We start from the raw sequence: 16091 nt of genomic DNA on the forward strand, positions 1-16091 counted from the left end.
ATGCAGAGTTTGGGACTTGTTTGAGAGAGTTAGCTTCTTGGCATACCTTAAATTAAATATTGAGAGATGTGAAGACATGCTCCTGCAGCCCTCGTATGAACAGGTTACCTGCTGCTGGAGCTAGGCTGTGTGAAGGAGCACGTCCCACCGAGGGGATTTTGCATTCAAGATTCAGCTGTTAGTTATTTCATTTTGTCATTCTGACTGCTCATATGAAGGAGTGATGGCTTGCTCCTGTCAATATGGATTCAAATGTGTGATTTATTAGCTGAGACTTACGATTTTTTTCGGATTATAAAGATATTTTTTCCTTCGTATTGGAGCATTTGACTGGGTTACTAAGTTACTCAGTTTGATTTAGTATGAGCTCTGCTCTGTTACCAGCAAAAATAAACTAGCACACACCCACTTGTAAATGTAGCCTTAATTGTTAGTAAAACTACAGATGGATGTGGGTGCCCCTACTCTTAATGTGAGTACAAATGTATGTAATGCCTCAGATGAACCTCTGATGCTTTAGCATTATATAAACAGTGAAGACCTCTGTTGGTACATAATCTTTGAGGATTAAAAGGCTATGAGTAATATATTGATCCAAGAAGGTGAGATTTGTAGTAACTAATGAAGTCCATCCACTACGGAATAATGGTAAATGTTGCGTTTGTTTTTTTTTTTTTTTCCCTTTGAGAGTTCTTGCTTTTTTCTTCCCCCAAATAGAACAAACAAAAGGACAACGAAAAAGAAGGAACTTCAAATTCAACATCTGAAGATGGACCTGGGGATGGTTTTACTATCTTGTCCTCCAAGAGCCTTGTGCCAGGACAAAAGGTAATACAAAGTTATAACAGATTGAGATCACAACAATGGAGCCTAGCATAAACAGAAGGATGCTTTTTATCTAACACGAGTACAAAATCTTCTCTATGTTCTCCCTTAGTGGTCTCAAATTTAAGGCCAAAACTCACTCAAGTAATGAGTGGGGCATAGGGTCTAAAAATGTATGTCTGCAGGTAAAAGATTTCCAAGAATAATGCTGGTCAGCCTTTCTTCTCGACAGAGAGCCATATCGATTCGTTTCTTGGCCTAACCTGCATTAAAGTTTTGCTCAGTTTGGACTTGGCTGTGTTATGCTTGGCATAGTGTCTAACCAGGTTTAACCTTCTAGGCTATTTATTATTTATAAAAGAGTATTTCTGGGCCGGGTCCCAGGATCACCCAGCAACTTCCACATATTTGTTTGTGCCAGAAGCATGGGTGCTCCATCTGAAAGTGGGCTGTGTGGTGCTGCTCTCTCACTGTTCAAATTGAGTACGTCACGAGAGCTGCAGGGCATGCCCACTTCTCCATCTCAGCACAGACTGTGACACCTTGCCTGGCCAGAATTACAAAACTGTACTACCCAAATAACCCGCACGTCCTTGGAGTCCAGCCAAGTTGGTCCCATACTTTTTCTTTTTTCCCCCTGTACTCACCAGGAGGGAGAGCTTAGAGATTTAACTATGGAGACACAGTCAAGATTTTTTAATTATTATTATTTCAAATAGTAAGGTCATCTAGAAAAAGTGCCCTTCCTGAAATTGCTTCTGTAAGCCCCCTGTGCTGATGATGTACCCTGTTGTATAAAGCAGCACTTATGAGTTCAGTCTGTCTGATAACTATGTCTTGCCAAAGTGGTGCCAGACACATAATAGATCCAAAAGCTTGCGAAAAGCTGCTATCTGCCTGGGTAGATGAAACTTCAATCTACTTTATTAGAGTTCAGTCCTGTCTCAAGTTCCTCCAGAATCTGTCCATCTTCTTATTTTCTTCTCTGGGCAGTGCTTATCGTTCTGGTTAAGACTTAAATACTAAGTTTATCTTGTAAGAAATGAGGTATGCTAGGCACGTGTTCAGCAACTGTAAAGTCTTTTTAATGATTTTTAGGGTTTCTGTCCTCTGTTGTTTCTCAAAGTGATGAGGCTGTGAAATCTGGGGAGCGGCCTTTTTTGGGCACCTTAAGACCTCATGTTTTGCTCAGTTCCTATATCCAGATGCATGGGTGGGTGGGTAAAGCATTCCTTATTTTATTTATGCCAGGAACTGAAAGGGCAATTAATTATTTGGCTGGTGAAGCCAAATGATCAGGATAGTGTTCAGCCCTTCTTCTGAACTCCTACGGTAGTTTACTGGGGGGAAGTGTTTCTACAGGAAAAAAGCCTCTTAATTTTAGTGTTTTTCTCTTTAAACAAAAGCATTTCCAAAATCAGCCTTTTCTCTTCAAAGTGTGATGCTAGAACATGAATTTTCTAGTAGTAACTTCCTCTGGAGCAAACTTCCAACCTGTGGGCATATCACAAAATGATGGAAAAGTGGTGTACAAATTAATTAATTAAAGGCTAAAAATCAGACTCACGCATATTGAACACAATAAAACTACTGATCTCTGAAAGACTGTGTCCAGCCTTCTTTCGTTTTAGTTTTTTGGTATGAAGATGATTTTACAGTCAGATTACTATTTTATTTTTTTTCTACTCCCTCATTATTATTTTACAGCTTTCTCTGACACAGAGTGACATCAGCCATATTGGCTCCATGAAAGTAGAAGGCATTGTTCACCCTACAACTGCTGAAATAGACCTCAAGGAGGAAATAGGTGAGGCTCTGCTACACGCAGAAAAAACAGATCTTGAGCTGGAAAGTAGCTGGTCTCCTAGCTGCCTGCTGAGATCCCATCCTGTTTCATCTGAATCTTCCCCAGGCCATAAAATATCACTTACAACACTTCTGAAAATCAGGCTGGATCTGACTAGGTATAACAGGCTAATCACTACTTTATCTTTTTTTTTTTAATGATGCCTTACAACAATCAAAGCACAGATGATTTGTTGAAGCACATGAGCAGCAAAGGTGTAAATAATCATGATTGCAGCCTTTATTGGATTATTTTTACATTTGCCTCTGCAAATTCCATGACAAAAATTATATATTAATAACACTTGTAATTATGCTTCTCATTGTAGGATTTTACATACTTTACAAATACTTATGTACAAAGCCTTATACTGCTCATGTAAAAGAAGGAAATATTATTACTGCTAGTGTACAAATACGGAAATTGAAGCAAGAGGGAGGTAAAAACTACTCAGTCAGTTGCATAGAGAGGCACAGAATCTTGCAGCAGGCTTTTGGATCATTGTTTTTTATACAGTCAGTAATCAAGACCTTCACTGGCATCCCAGCTGTGTTTCTTTCAGAAAGTAGTAGGGTTTGTATATTGAGTTGATTTTGGAGGCTGAAAATCTGAGTCCTGAAAATCCCACTCTTCACTATTTTAGCCATAAGTCACAGTAAGATAGCATTCTTGCAGATAGTTATATTAAAGTAATTTCCAGTAATAACCATACAGGAGTTTTCAAAACCAATAAAAAGTTAACTTTCTCGGTGGCTAGATAGTGGCAAATGTGAACTTCAGCTGCTGATGACAGAGGGAAACAGATAATATGTGTACAGTGTTCTTTTAAATAATGTAGAGTTGTATTTTCATGCTGATACTTTGAAGCCAAGGCCTTTTGCTCTCTGTCCTTGCAGGCAAGGCATTGGAAAAGGCTGGAGGGAAAGACTTTTTAGAAACAGTGAAAGAGCTTCGCAAATCTCAAGGACCTTTGGAAGTTGCTGAAGGTAAAAAGCATACTATGCTCTCTTTTGGAAACAGCTCATTTCATATGTTCTTTTCTCTGGACATCCTGATCTGTTCTTAATTATGTATGTGCCTTTGCTTATGTGATGTAAATGTTTCTGTTTCTTCTTTGAAGCTGTTGCTGATATGGACAGCCTGCTTAGGGGAAAAATAAGAAAGAAGACTAGGATACCTGCGTGCTGTGCACATACAGTCTTTGAGCTTCTAGGTGCCACCATAAGTTACACCAGGCTGATTAATTTAACTTAGGCAATTTCTGTCTGTAAGAGTCCAAAAATTAAGGAAAACTTGTGCTGCCACCTTTGTGCTGTGTCTCCTGTCCTATTTTTCGACTGCATTCCTTACGTGAGGATGAGAAACAGCTCTCAGTCTAACATAAGAGGTGTAAGAACAGTGATAGTTTATAAATTGTCCTGCTTTATGCCTATTTGATGAACAGTATAAACCAATTACCTTACTTTGAGCATAAATAAAGATGTGATACAATCTTTAGAACTGACATGCTTTTTGGAAGAGCAACTGCTGCTCTTCTCCCAGGCACTACACCTGCATTATAGAAATACAAATTACAGAAGAGCTCCCTTCAAATGTTTAACACATCTGTAGCAGTGAATAGTTTGGGGGTTGAGATGATGTCTTCCTTTGTCAACAAATTAAACCAATTCATAGAGGGTGAAGGTGGCTGGAGGGCTGATGGAGAGAAGTTACAATGTATCTTCCAAGTGCTTTATTTGACTTAGTATCTCGATACACAAGAAACCGATTTAAATACCAGTTTATTTAATGATTATATTAATGATTTAAATAGCCTAGTTTTTAAAATTTCCTAAATGAATAGCCTACTTTTATAATCTCAGATGTCAGGGAAAATTTTGTACAAGATACTTGGCTTCATTTTTGCGTTGAATCAGAAATATATGCCAGAACGTCAAAGTAAACTTATTTTCTCTGTCAACAACACTACCTAACTAAAAAATAGACTCTTCCTATGCTATTAAGACAGTCCCAGCAAAGAAGATAATATTAGTTTAATAGATAAGAAAATGTACGCTCTCAAGCATTGTGTTGTGTTGCTGTGTTTGAAATTGCCTCTTCTACTGGTCTTGAAGCAAGTGACAATAAATGGTTGTTAATCACTGGAGATCTACTGCCAACACTTGAGCTCCAGCCTAATGGGCTTGAATTCAAGTGCTGCTCACAGGATACCTGTGTTGTTTTCAGTCAATTTGCTCCCTATAGTTAAAGGCCTGACATTTCTCCTCTGGTTGATGTTTAAGTGGCACAGTGAAGCATTAGACAGAATTCCTCTGTGCCTGCAGCAGAATTCTTCTGGTGGACAAGTGATTAAATCCTAAGTTTTTCATCCTCGGACATTAATTGCACAGCTAATTTCAGGGTGTTTAACCTGAGATTCCTGACATCCGTATTTTCAGAAGTGCTAATGGTCACAATTACAACAACAGCAAATTGATGCCATGCTGTGGACTCTGCAGGTCCTGGAGAAATATTACGCTTTCTGAAAAATTAATCTGAGATTCCTAATTGCACATATCCGTTAGAAACTTTCAACAAACAGCTTTGATTTTCATGTCCTTGTCTGGAATTACTCAACTGTGAAATGGGTCTAAATGTTACTCCCTAACACTCTGGAGGTGTAATGCTGATGCAGGATATTTGTGCAAAGCATTCAGATAAGGCTGTGACAGCGTTGCAGAAATGTCTGTTGCGGGATTAATGATACTGTGTTCAGTGCAAGGTTTTGATACTTTGCATAAAATAAATCCACAGGCCATGCTGAATGAGAAAGCTATAAAATATTATTGTGTTAACCAAATGAGCTCCGGGTTCTTTGGTCTCCAAAGAAATAATAATTGATCACAAAAGTAATGAGAAGACAGTCAGATTATGATTGTGAGTGAGCCATTGTGGTATATTACAATCACTAATGTATTTCTTTGGAGAAGTAATGTAATTAGAGAAAGTACTTTGGATTGAGAGGTCATTGCAGGGTGGTTTGTATTCAAAACTAAATGTTATATTTTCATTTGTATTAGCTGCACTTACTCAGTCTAGTGGCCTTGCGGCAAAGTTTGTCATCCACTGTCACATCCCACAGTGGGGATCAGACAAGTGTGAAGAGCAGCTTGAAGAGACTATAAAGAACTGCTTAACAGCCGCAGAAGACAAGAAGTTAAAGTCCGTGGCTTTCCCTCCATTTCCCAGTGGCAGGTATGACTCTTTCTGCATAGGAGGATTCTGTATTGGGTAGCGATGGTATAATTAGCTGTCAGAGAGCTGCTGCTGTGATTGAGTGGACCCTATGGCACGAAAGGGCTGATCCTGCCTCCAGAGAGGGCTTGGCAGGTGCCATCTGACACCAAGCTTCTCCAGATTCAAGGAGCTTGAAGTACAGTGTTTGCATGGAACAACCAGAAAGCCTTTATACAGAGAAATTAGCTAACCCACGGGAGTGCTGAGTAGACTCGCTGGGTTTTCTATTGCTAGGCAGTAATTTTCATTCTTCTACTATGGGCCTGCACCACCTCAGTTTTTATGTGTCCCTTCATTTTGCTGTGGTGAATCTGATTAAAAATACATTCGTACTAATAAGATTATAACAGCGTAACAGTGAAGGCAAGTAACAGTGATGCAACCTGAGCTAGGTAAATGTGAGGTGTTCACTTAAGTCATCCCGGGAATATATATTAAACAGACTAGTCACATAAAATGTTTTCTTTCAGAAGAAAATCAATGTTTCTCAAATATAGTTCTGCTTTAAAAAGGGAACTATGACACCAACTGTGAAACTGCACATTTCTTTCTCAATAACTAGCAAATAAAATGTGCTTGACTAAGAAATCCAATTTTTTTTTTTTTTGAAACTGACAGTTCATTGATCTTGCTTGGTCTCTGATCACAAGAAGCCTTACACAAGCCCTGCTAAATGCAGAAGTTGTTCTCTCATGTTGGAGTTTGCACGCTTATGTTTAATTTGAAATGTAACAACTGATTTTCTTAGTAATGCCCAAAGAGTAGAGTTGTGTTGGCCCGATAGTGAATAAAATGGAAGTAAAACTGTGTTTTGATCAATGAAATCACCACACATGACTGAATACGCAGGAGGTGAAAATACCATTTTTAGACAGACAATTTTCAAGACAAAATAATATTTTTATGGATAAGGACGAAAGAATAAATTGGGGACAGCGCAATATTTAGCGATTTTTCTTCCTTTATACATGGATCTTTTTATAGTGTTCAGTTAAAGCAAATGTGATAAATTGTTTTACCTCTCTTTAATAATGAAGTTCAGCTTTCAAAAATGAACTGTAGCTTTTAATGCCAATAGAAATAGTCTCTATAGACCTTGTGTTTCCTGTAAGTGTTATCTAAGAATAATCCAGTCTCAGAGCATTAGTCATAGTGCAGATGCTTCTGCTGCATAGTTCCATTTCACTCTCTGTTGCTCTTACAATTACTCCTGCTAACAGAAAATAGAGTATGTCTTACCAGGTGCTGCTGGTTTACACTTGATTTATCAAACGACCTCCAAGTTGTCTGAAAAAAAAGGCAGTTTTTCAAATAAAACTTAATGGTTTTGCTGTTGTTTTATTTCACCTACACGTCTGCCCAAGAAATGCTGGTTTTGTTGGGTAGATCAGGAATTATGCTGTATTGGTTCTGTGAATTTTCATCTTTCCTACCTTAGGGACTGTTTACAGTAACTGATACAATGTAGCAACAGATGGGATTTCTCAGTTGTACTGGGGCTTCTCACCTCTATGATCTTGTCATTAAAAAGTAGGGAAATGCAATTTAGATGAAATTACTTGTGCTGTGAAGCAGATATAAATTAACTGAAAAACATTTTCAAAAGGTTCTTATAGATAGCTTGCTGCCAGAAAGGCCTGTTATCAACTGAGTTGCTGCAGATGCTGTCCAGGGACTAAAAGTAGGAAAATCATTTGGACTAGAGTGAACACGGATACAGCAGTTGTTTGACGACTAGTTTCCAAGCTCTTTTTTAGATAGCTTTTAATATAAATGTGGTAAGTAGTCTGAAATCCCTAACATGAAATTGAGTAAGGAGAAGTGGGTGGTACTAAACTTGGAACGGGAAATAAACACAAATGCACATCACAGTGCTATCGGGGGGGAGGAGAAGACACTGCAGAGGCAGCTCTGCATGCTATGAAAAGAAATACCGTAATTTTTCAAGTGTAAGGATTGTTAGGTGCTGGGATGGCTTATCTGTGTATTCTCATGTAGCCCCATCACTGAAGATCTTTAAGTACAGGTTTGACAAATGTTTTTTCAGAAGCAGAAAAGTTATATGTAATCCTGCCTCAGAGGAAGGACACGGGCTAGATTGTGCTGGCCCACAAGTAGTTGATGTAATTAATTATAATTTTTTTTCAGTTTTCAACTAAAAAAATAATCATCCCTTGAAGTATTTAGCCTGCCCAGCAGAGCACAGTTTAATTCTAAGGAAGAGCAGTAAAAAACTTCATGTAGTTGTAAAAAGTAGAAGCAAACGAAAACAGGAAAGTAATACAGCAGCAGGTGAATGTTGCTATCGGAACCGTGGGTTTTGCTCCTGGGATTTACACCTTGCAGAACTGCAACTGGCACTGTCTTAACAGCAGCCTGTAGTTGGTATGGCTATGGCTTGTTCCTTTCAACATCATGTGTACATAATGCTTGCACAGATGGCTGACACTCAATTGTTCTGTTTTCTTCCCTTATGACATAGAAACTGCTTCCCAAAACAGACGGCAGCCCAGGTGACTCTAAGAGCTATTTCCACCCATTTCGACGGCACCAGCTCTTCCTCCTTGAAGAACATTTACTTTCTGCTCTTCGACAGTGAAAGTATTGGCATCTATGTGCAAGAAATGGCCAAGCTAGACACTAAGTAGCAATGGCAGCCAAATGAAACTTTATTTTTCAACAAACTTGAGTAGCATTAAAAGCATTAGAGGTGGGTTTTATTTTTTCAATGTGATGAGGAGGGGGAGTGGTAGTAGTGTGACGTGTTGTGACTTGATGAAGAGCTGTGACTAGAGATGAGAGGGGTTTAGTCTGATTTCTTCATGCTATCAGCATCCTCTAGCCATGTATATCACCTTAAGAAACTGAGTTACCATCTCTTTTCAGGAGTTTGCTTAGTGTCCCTTGTTACTTTAGTTTAGAAGTTTTTAAAGAGTAACCTCATCTTAGATTTGTAGTGATGAATATTTCACACACACACACACTTTAAAGAAAGCTCTTTAAAATGTTCTCCTCCCTTTTCCCCTCCCTTGAGGACAGATGGTAAACTTCTGCCTCCAGCCCACAGAGACGGGAAAGGGATTTTAAAAGTGATGCATGAGGAGCTTCTGTTTTGCTTTTAACTCACAATAATCTCTGTAATTACTGAAAATATTTCATGGTGATTTTGTTTGTTTTATAAGAAAAAAAGAAAAAGATGTGTCAAGTGTGGTTATTGTTATAAACCCTACTTCTGCTCTGGGAATGTCTCACCTTTAAAAGAAAGAAAAAAAGCAGCAGCATCTGTAATTAAGTGCTTACTGTGTCACACCTAGCACACAACTAACCTGTAGTGCTCTAAGTGACATAATAAAAGCTGCATTATATTCTGTTGAGTTTCAGGATTACAATAGCCTCTTCAAGGCTTTAAGCAGGCTTTCCCCAGGCAGTGCTGCGAGCCATTCTTCCTGCGTGCTGCAGAGCAGATTCCGGATCTGTAAGAGGCAGGTAGTTTTTAGAAGAGCAAGAGTAGAGAAAGCCAGGGAAAAACCACATAATAAACAAACCAGAGTGATTTTGGAAACCACAGTGTTTATGGTTACAAATAAGGTAAACCAAGTTTCTTGCTCACAGCTATCTCAACAGGGAAGCAAAAGAAACATTCCTTCCGTGGTTTTTATCATGAGAACTTTTGTGCACTTCATTTGGAAGTGCCTCCTTCCCCTTTAGAGCAAAGCAGGGCCCCCCTTCAATGCAGCACACTAATAGGTGGCTTTAGGAGGTGCTGCAGGAGACAGTATCAGTCTGTCCAAGCAATAAAAGTGCACCCTCACCGACTTCCAGTTGCTGTATTCCCTGCTGGTTTGTTACTGATCTCCCCCTTAAGAGGGCATTGTCTGTCCCATTGTCTTCCAGCTCTTGGAAACAAACAGGTCCCGGCTCTTAGCAATGGTCACCAAGAGATGTCCCACGTAGTAACCATTCACCTGGCCTACACCGTCATTCCTGCCCATTGAAAGCAGGAATGTTAGTGACCCTGGAAAGAAGATGTAGAGGCTTAAGTTAAGCAGTTTCAAAGCTAAACATCAAACCCAACTATGTGTGGGTGATGCACTTCCTCCAAATTCTCACTTCTCAAGCCTCTCCTCATTCCCATACACACAGCTAAGCATAGGACCCATGTACTGCATGACAAGGAGGGAAGCAGGCCCAAGGAGAACTAACTACTCACAACTCTCTCCTTTCTACCATCTGCTCTACCTCTTTCATTAATGGGATTGCTGAAGGATTGGGCTGTCTGTGCGTGTGCAGTAGAACTATTCTGTCCTCCCAAGAGGGAGTCCAAGAGGTAGACAACAATATTTAAGTAGAAAGAAATGTGAGTAGACTGAGCAGCCTCTGAAAACCAAGCTGCTGTCCGGATATCCTCCATCCACATGGAACAGCTTTCAGCATAGTCATGGTAAGTATTTACCTCAGTTGCTTATTAATGAGAGCCATCACCTAGCAAGATTTTTGAGACTAGAATTGTTCAGTTTGTGTTTGCTGTATAGTTTAAGGGGAGAAACGAGGAGAAAGTCAAGTCATCTCCTTCTTCCTAGGATTCAATTGGACAGTAAGCAATTTAAAGAAAAGGAAACAAGTTTGATGAATAGCAGACACCCACCAGTAGATTTATCAGGAAGACGTTAGTGAAGAGAGGACACGTTGCGTCTGTAGACTGACACAGGTAATTAACTTCTACAGTGTCTTTGGCAAGAACTAAGATGAAGCCTGAGCTATAAGCTTATTATAGTCAACCCCAACTGTGTTCCCTCACCTCTAGTGTCCCATGCAAGTTCTGAGGTGTATGTGTTAAACTGCTGTTCCCTACAGAGAAGCAGCCCAACAGCTAGGGCCCAGTGCTACGATATTACCTTACCTGGTTTGTAGGTTTTAAGAGGCTTATGTGTCAGGCTGTTGATGATATTTGTCACCACAATGTTGGCATGGAGACCAGCATGGTAGGCCATCTTCGGTTCTTTCAGATCTGCACAGTCCCCAATGGCATAGATGTTCTCGTAGCCTTCCAGTTGAAGGTGCTTGTTAACTTTCAAAGCACCGTTACTTGCCATTCTGTCCCCTGTTTTGCCAAACAGTAAGTTTTCAGAAGGAGCTTTGCGTTGCTTGTTGTGGCCCAAGACCCCAAAATGCTGATGATGTTATTGAACATGTCACTGACACAAAGTAAGGAGTTGGTTTTTCACCCTCTTTTCTACATGTCAGGGAAGAGACACTTTTTGCTTTGCTGTAGTTAATTATTGCAGTCTCATGCAATGAATCATCCTTTGATATTTCAGTAGAAACATCAAGAAACATTAAGAGCTAGTGTACGCAGCCTGAGAAGGAGACTGTATAATGGTCATACTGGTCCATAGTGGTAGTGCCATAACTGAAATTGGGCTGTAAGAGGATTCAGACTGAAGATGTATCACCAAATAATTAATTGGCTGAACGCCCTGTGACACTGGCAGTTCAGCAAGAATGCTGAATGTGCTGAGCCTATTTTTTGCTCAGAACTCAACAAGCTTATATCTAGGATGAAATCCTGGCCTTGACGGCAGGAGTTACCATCATCTTCTAGGTGTCATCTGCCTCATGCTGAACTAGGACACTAAGGTTCCTTGGAGGTATTAGCGGAAGGAGCTGGAGAAGACTGTTGGCCACTTGATCTATAATTCTGTAAGTTCCAAAGGTCACATGTCACAGTTAAGTATTTAATGTGATGTTAGAGCATTTGCTGTATCATGGAATAACCACTGCAGGTTGTATAGGGTTGATTCCTAACCTCACAGTACTCAAGTGTAAGGTGTTGAAGAACTCTGTTGCTTCTCCCCCCACCCAGTGGTTTTTTTCATTTACCAAATGCAGAGGCGTATGCTGAACAGTTAATCTTTATCCCTGTGCACAGGACCACCATGTCAGCAACCACCTCGGTGCCCTTTTCCGTTCTTATGACCATGTCCTTCTGGAACCGGTTTGGCGTGAGGTTTTCCTCATTGCTGACCCTTTCACCTGTTGGGACAGAGAGCCTTGGGTCACAAACCTTTACTAGGCTGCCATTTCCAGCTAGCCCAGATGTATCTAGAGAAACAGGAATTCAAGGAAGCCATGCTTAGTCAAAAAAGATCAGAAAGAGGACATCAGAAGGACATGCTCTGGCTAAAGGAAGAGCAGCTTATAGAGCTTCAGAGTCTAGATCTTTAGAGGCATTGTTAGGTACGTACTTAATAAGAGGCGCACTCCTTTTCTGAGGAGAATCTCTTTCACCTCCTGACGGACGCTATCTAGCAGTTCCACATCAGCTAGTGCAATTTTTGAGTGAATGAGGGTGACCTGTTGGGGACAAAACAGCAAACGGGGATACAGGAATGGGACAGGCCTCACCACATGCCAGGTGGGAGCAGCTATAGCTAGCTTCCAGCCCGCATTATGCCCAAGGACAGCGAGGCAGTGAAAGGCATCTAGTGCCAATAATTGCTGGTGACAGGCTATGGGATGCTCTCAGAAGAGGAAGCAGTAGGGGTGAAGGCTGCCATTGCATGGAAACTCGTGATTTGCAGTGATCCCAGATACCATCACAGAAGAACAATCTCAGAAACAAGGATGAAGTAAATTTTAACTGATATGCTACTACCTCTTTGGCTGGGTGCTCTGTTTTGATCTCTGCAGCCATCTCAACTCCAGCAGCACCACCTCCCACTACCAGGATGCGCTCAGATTTCTCAATCTTGAGGTAAAGAAGAAACTCATGTTACAAGAGAACTGTTACGTGCAGGAGGTCAGATACCTTCATCCACTCCGCAAATAGACCTTTCTGAGATACAGCACTGGCCCAACAGCAATAAACCACCTAGTTTGTTAAGAGGAAACAAAAAATGAGAACACCATGCGCTCTTCCTGTGTACACTGTAACACTGTTGAGCATTTCAGGTTTTGCCTTTTGTGGGCAGCTGGTCTTCCCCTGGGGCATACAGGACCATATGCTGTACCTGTCCCTGCAGGCATCGTGGTCTCTTGTTCTTAGACACAGATGGCTCCAGATATGCATAGTAGTGTCTGGGCCAGGGAAGCTGAACAGAGGCAGGCAGTGCTTCCTAGGAAGTAAGTTGATTCCTCACCTCTTTAACCATGTCTTCATAGGTCTGGATGGCACTCTCCATGTCAATGACTTTGTTGAACTTCCCAGGGAATGGCCCATCACTGCCTGTTGCAAGAATGAGATGGGAGTAGTGAAGCACCTGGGAAGGCAGAAGGTGGAATAGGATGTTAGACCTCTTTAAAACAGAGGTAGAATACAGTTGTTGCCTCCTCGGTACTCTTCACTCATTCCCCCTCCTCCTCGGTTCTCTTCACTCGTTCCTCCTCCTCCAGCCCCCACTGACAACTAGGAAAGTTGTCAGTGTCAGAAAGTGACTTTAGGAAGAGACCTGGTCCAGGTGACACCACCTAACTGCCTTCCCTCAGGGTCTGAGAGAAGCACTATTCTTCAGATGAGCTGAGTGCTTTGAAGAAGCTACCATAAGCTTACAGGAAATAACCTGGTATTTATCCCAGACTCTGAAGCTACCATCACAGCTGGCTCCAGAGACTAACTTTCCTTCACCTTCTTCTGAACAGAGATGAGATGCTTTGGCTGAAAAGAGTTATCAGAGCTGCTGCCCTTGTTTCTTCCTGTAGTTAGGTAAGGATCTGAGCTCCAGGGTTAATTGTTGAGCTCTAAATCCATCGCTAAGAATAAAAGCTCATCTGAGCACTAGATGGGGTGTGGCATTTACTGCACACCAACATCCTAACACAGCTCTAGGCCACTTAGCTTGGTTAGAGGGGATGGTGCTGTTCAGCGCATCCATAGAAAGAGCTACCAAGCTCTTCAGGATGATTAAATGCTCTGGTCTTTCCACACATTGCCTCGTGGTTTTAGAGGAGATGGTTGGGGGCCTGCCTCTGGGGCAGACCTCCATAGAAGTAGGTCATTGGTTCCATTCCTCCCTACCTTCTAGGGTTACAGGGCCAGTATTGAGCATGAGCATTTGTGTGTCTGCCCACAGGTGGCAGAAACCTAGAGGAAAGCAATCAGTGCCTTGGTTTGTGGCTTGTTTGGGGTCAGGCATTTCAGCCAAGCTGAGGGTTACATCAGAACAGGAACCCTGTTGTGCGTGTGAACTCTTGAGCCCGGGAGTATTGGACAGGTCAGGGTTCATGTGCTCAGCTGACCTGCACTGTAGGAGATATGCAGGTGTTTGCCACAACTGAACAGCATTCCCAGCTCTCATCCAGCTCCAGGGCAAAGGTCCAGTTTGTTTTTCCCAGAGCATGATTCTGTCCCGCACGCACCCTCCTCTAGCAGATGAAAGTTACACTCCTCTTCCTGCCCAGACGCACATTTTCTGTAGGTGCCTTGTGATCCTGCTCATCTCGCTCTTTCCCCCTCAAGAAGACTCCAAGCACAAACAACAGTCTGAAACCTAAATTCCAAGTCACTTCTCCAACCAGACATAATGAGTCAAAACCAACATGGCCTAGATTTGGAGTACTGCGTTCTCGCAGCCAAGACATGGCTGAAGAAAACCCTTGAGAAGGTGAGATTCACAACACGCCCTGCTGAAGGCTGACTCTCCGCGTTAGCAGGTGATCCCATAAGGCAGCCAAGTTACTCATTGCAAGTTGTTGCATCACCCACCTCACCATCACTGAGCAAGACTTGTTGCCTCCCAGGGTCTATACCAACAACCTTGCCTTGTCGGAAACTGTCCCCAAAGGTAACAGAGTAGGAGATGAAAGTCTTCTTGGCAAATCCTGTGGGAAGAGGAGATGACAGGGAAGAGATCTCCCTCTGTGGAGGCTAACAAACCCCTCTTTGCTTCTCCCCTCACACCATCTTTGCTCAGACAAAAGCATTTTATGCACCTGGGACCAGAGGCTGGGCCTCTGCTGTGCGTTATCTCTGCCCAGCAGAGACCTTTGCTTCAGGACCTTTGCCTCGGATGTGGCTTCCTCAGAAGCCAGGTGACAACCTCAGCTCGACTACTTTCCCTGGTCCCCATACAGAATCTCCTGTACTGGTTTGTCAGTAAGGGCTCCACTGTGGTCCAGGGTATTTCAGGCATGATTTCAGAGGCTTTTTGTCATGTTATCTGCCTTTCAGACATCCCTTTGATGCTTGTTCCCAGCCTCAAATATGGGATTTTTCCCCCTAAATCCCCAGTGACTGGAGGAATGGGGTTAGCCCAGTCTCCCAAGTGAGATCCCAGATGCATCTGAGCTTTGCCATCCAGGGCCTCACTACTGAGTTGCTCAACATTTCAAGTGCCAGATACAGAAAAACGTTCATTCACCCCTTCCAGCTGCTGCTGGTTTTAGCTTAGTCACCTTCTAAACTCTCAAAATAAAAAAACCAAACAACACAATCATCTGAGTAGGTTTTGCTCAGTTTTTCCCAGCAGACAGGCAATTAGCTTAACAAAGACAGTCTGTGGGTCTTCCCAGAGCTAAGTATTTGTTTTCCAGGCAGAAAAAATCAAGTCTTCCACCATCGCTAGAGCAGAGGAGGCACTTTCAGTACCCCGTTCCATGTTACTCCGAGTACCTCCGAGCTGCTGCGGTCACTGGTGGGCCTCAGAGAGCTGACCCGCCGAGACCCACACAGGGGGAAGGCCGTGGAAATCAGTTGAGCCCTTACCACTCTGCACAGCGGCGCGGAGGGCAGCAACATTGTGATGGAAAGCGTCTCCCATGTCCACCAGTGTGAAGGGGATGGCCCAAGACTTGAGGAGGCTGGCGGCCGCTGTACCTCCGAAGCCACCCCCGACCACCACCACCCGCACGGAGTCGTCCAGGGACAGGCGGGATCCCATCGCTCTGAGCCGGGAGCTGGCGGCTGGCTCGGTGGCAGCGTCGATGTGGCTCTGCGCAGCCGCCTCCTGCTCGCTCTCCGCCTCTCCCGGCGGCGGGTGGAGTCACCTTTGCTGGCTGGGAAGCTGTTCGCAGCATTAAAGCTGCAGGGAGGAAGTGGCTTTCTCAAGCTCTGAACCCAGCTCGCAGACTTTGGCTCTCCCGAGCAGGGCAATGCTTTCTGCCAGGACGCGGTGTCTGCCCAAGTGAGCATCAGAGTCCCAAGAACAGA

At 42.6% G+C, this 16091-nt stretch overlaps 2 protein-coding genes across 5 annotated transcripts in view; one reads left to right on the plus strand and one right to left on the minus strand.

Annotated features, from left to right (window-relative positions):
- The window catches only part of LOC134516889 (core histone macro-H2A.2), a 28245-nt gene extending 18870 nt beyond the window's left edge, over positions 1-9375 (plus strand). For 2 of the 4 annotated variants that reach the window (XM_063337649.1, XM_063337647.1), the window contains exons 5-9: positions 718-828; positions 2533-2632; positions 3568-3657; positions 5731-5905; positions 8430-9374. In XM_063337649.1, coding sequence (XP_063193719.1) covers positions 718-828; positions 2533-2632; positions 3568-3657; positions 5731-5905; positions 8430-8595 — 642 coding nt within the window. In that variant the 3' untranslated portion in view covers positions 8596-9374. Of the gene's footprint in view, positions 1-717; positions 829-2532; positions 2633-3567; positions 3658-5730; positions 5906-8429 lie in introns of all 4 variants that reach the window. The other 2 variants (XM_063337651.1, XM_063337650.1) reach the window with 1 other exon arrangement.
- AIFM2 (apoptosis inducing factor mitochondria associated 2) lies at positions 9282-16064 on the minus strand. The gene is made up of 9 exons (XM_063337646.1): positions 15648-16064; positions 14649-14764; positions 13087-13206; positions 12603-12695; positions 12193-12301; positions 11828-11980; positions 10848-11048; positions 9760-9962; positions 9282-9420 (listed from the first exon to the last, which is right to left on the minus strand). Exons 1-8 carry the CDS (start codon positions 15820-15822, stop codon positions 9808-9810), a joined length of 1122 nt encoding a protein of 373 aa, XP_063193716.1. The 5' UTR covers positions 15823-16064; the 3' UTR covers positions 9282-9420; positions 9760-9807.
- Between the last annotated feature and the right edge of the window lie 27 nt (positions 16065-16091).

This window comes from Chroicocephalus ridibundus, chromosome 6, assembly GCF_963924245.1.
Source record: "Chroicocephalus ridibundus chromosome 6, bChrRid1.1, whole genome shotgun sequence".
In the NCBI taxonomy this organism is placed as follows: Eukaryota; Metazoa; Chordata; class Aves; order Charadriiformes; family Laridae; genus Chroicocephalus; species Chroicocephalus ridibundus.